A 1,777-nucleotide genomic window follows, 5' to 3' on the forward strand; every position below is an offset into this window, starting at 1 on the left:
AGGTACTACTTGGTACGACCCAATGCAGTTGCCGGTTAGTTTGTGGTTGTAAAATCCACACCACTTATGCAGCTGAAGCAAGGTTTCTTGTCTGTGACGGACTATACTAACCAATTTGAGGATCTCTGTAGGTTCTCTAGAGTGTGTCAGGGTGCTCCAGAGACCTATCAAAGTTGAAAGTGCATTAAGTATCAAAGGGGCTTGAAGGATAACATCATGACTGCTGTGGCCCCTTTGGAGATTTGGATCTTCTCCGATCTTGTGAACAAGGTGAGAGTTATTGAGGAATGTGCAAAGACGGTAGCCTCGTCAAGGGACACTCATGGAGTAAACACTAATCGGGGACGTGGCAAGTACTTTCAGCCGAGGGGTCAGAATTTTAAGAAAGGAGGATATACGCCTCAAGGTCAAGGAGGCTTCAGAAAGAACACTTATGATCAGTTTTAGTATGCCAAAGGGAGAGGAAATCAGAGTAAGATTTCTCTGGATTTAACTTGTGTGCATTGTGGGCATTTTCATCCGAATGACTCTTGTAAGATTGGTATAGGTGGTTGCTTCAACTGTAGATTGCCGGGTCACATTGCGAGAGATTACACTCATGGGAAGAAGACTCAGAATACGGGCCAGAACCAACAAGGTCGGGTGTTTGCTGTGAACGCCAATGATGCTGCTAAGGCGGGTCTGTTGATGAGAGGTATATGCTTAATTGGTGGTAAAACCTTAGTTGCATTGTATGATACTGGAGCTTCACATTCGTTTATTGCATTTAACAAAGTTGAGGAACTAGGATTGAAAGTGTCAGAATTAGCATTTGAATTGCATGTACATACTCCATATCAGACAGTTCTGACTAGGTCAGGTTGTAGGCAAGTAGGTTTCTAGCTTGAGGGTAGAAACTTTGTGCATGATTTGATTTATTTATCAATGGTTGGGTTGGAGATGATTTTGGGGTTTGATTGGTTGTCGAAGAATCGGGTTTTGTTGGATTGCTTTGAGCAGTCAATTTAGTTTATGCCGGAAGGAAAAAATGGAGCAGTGACAGCCGAGGGTTATTACCTGAACTCTGTAATGGTGCACTGTAGTGGGGAAGAGTGTCAGGGTTATATACTATTGGCTGCAAATGCGTTAGGTGATAATCAGAGGATAGATCAAATTGCAGTGGTTAGGGAGTTTCCAGAAGTGTTCCCGGAAGATATTCCTGAGTTTCCACCTCAAAGGGATATTGAATTTACGATTGAATTGATGTCGGGAGCCAGACCAGTACCGATTGCACCGTATAGAATGGCTCCGATAGAGCTGGTAGAATTAAAGACTCAGTTGTAGGAGCTTTTGAACAAGAGGTTCATTCGACCGAGTGTATCTCCATGGGGAGCGCCAGTTTTATTGGTGAAGAAAAAGGACGGAGGAATGCGACTTTGCATGGATTACCGGAAGTTAAACAAAGTGACTGTGAAGAATAAGTACCCGTTGCCAAGGATAGATGACTTAATGTATCAATTGCAAGGAGCTGGAGTGTTTTCTAAGATTGACTTAAGATCTGGTTATCATCAGATAAGGGTGAAGGAGGATGACATTCCAAAAACTGCATTTAGAATGTGCTTTGGGCACTACGAGTTTGCAATGATGTCCTTTGGGTTGACGAATGCACCTGCTGTGTTTATGGATTACATGAACAGAGTATTTCGTCCCTTTTTGGACAAATTCGTGGTGGTTTTCATAGACGACATCTTAGTTTATTCTAAGATGGCGAAGGAGCATGAGGAACACTTGAGAATTG

At 42.8% G+C, this 1,777-nt stretch overlaps 1 protein-coding gene across 1 annotated transcript; it reads left to right on the forward strand.

The window, feature by feature from the left end:
- Nucleotides 1-216: 216 nt before the first annotated feature.
- Nucleotides 217-882, forward strand: LOC148570447 (uncharacterized). Its single transcript, XM_088507044.1, has 2 exons — nt 217-406; nt 548-882. The coding sequence occupies exons 1-2, from the start codon at nt 217-219 to the stop codon at nt 880-882; spliced, it is 525 nt and encodes a 174-aa protein (XP_088363170.1).
- Nucleotides 883-1,777: the final 895 nt, after the last annotated feature.

The sequence above is a fragment of the Arachis ipaensis genome, chromosome B3 (genome assembly GCF_059453495.1).
Source record: "Arachis ipaensis isolate K30076 ecotype BB chromosome B3, ASM5945349v1, whole genome shotgun sequence".
Lineage (NCBI taxonomy): Eukaryota > Viridiplantae > Streptophyta > Magnoliopsida > Fabales > Fabaceae > Arachis > Arachis ipaensis.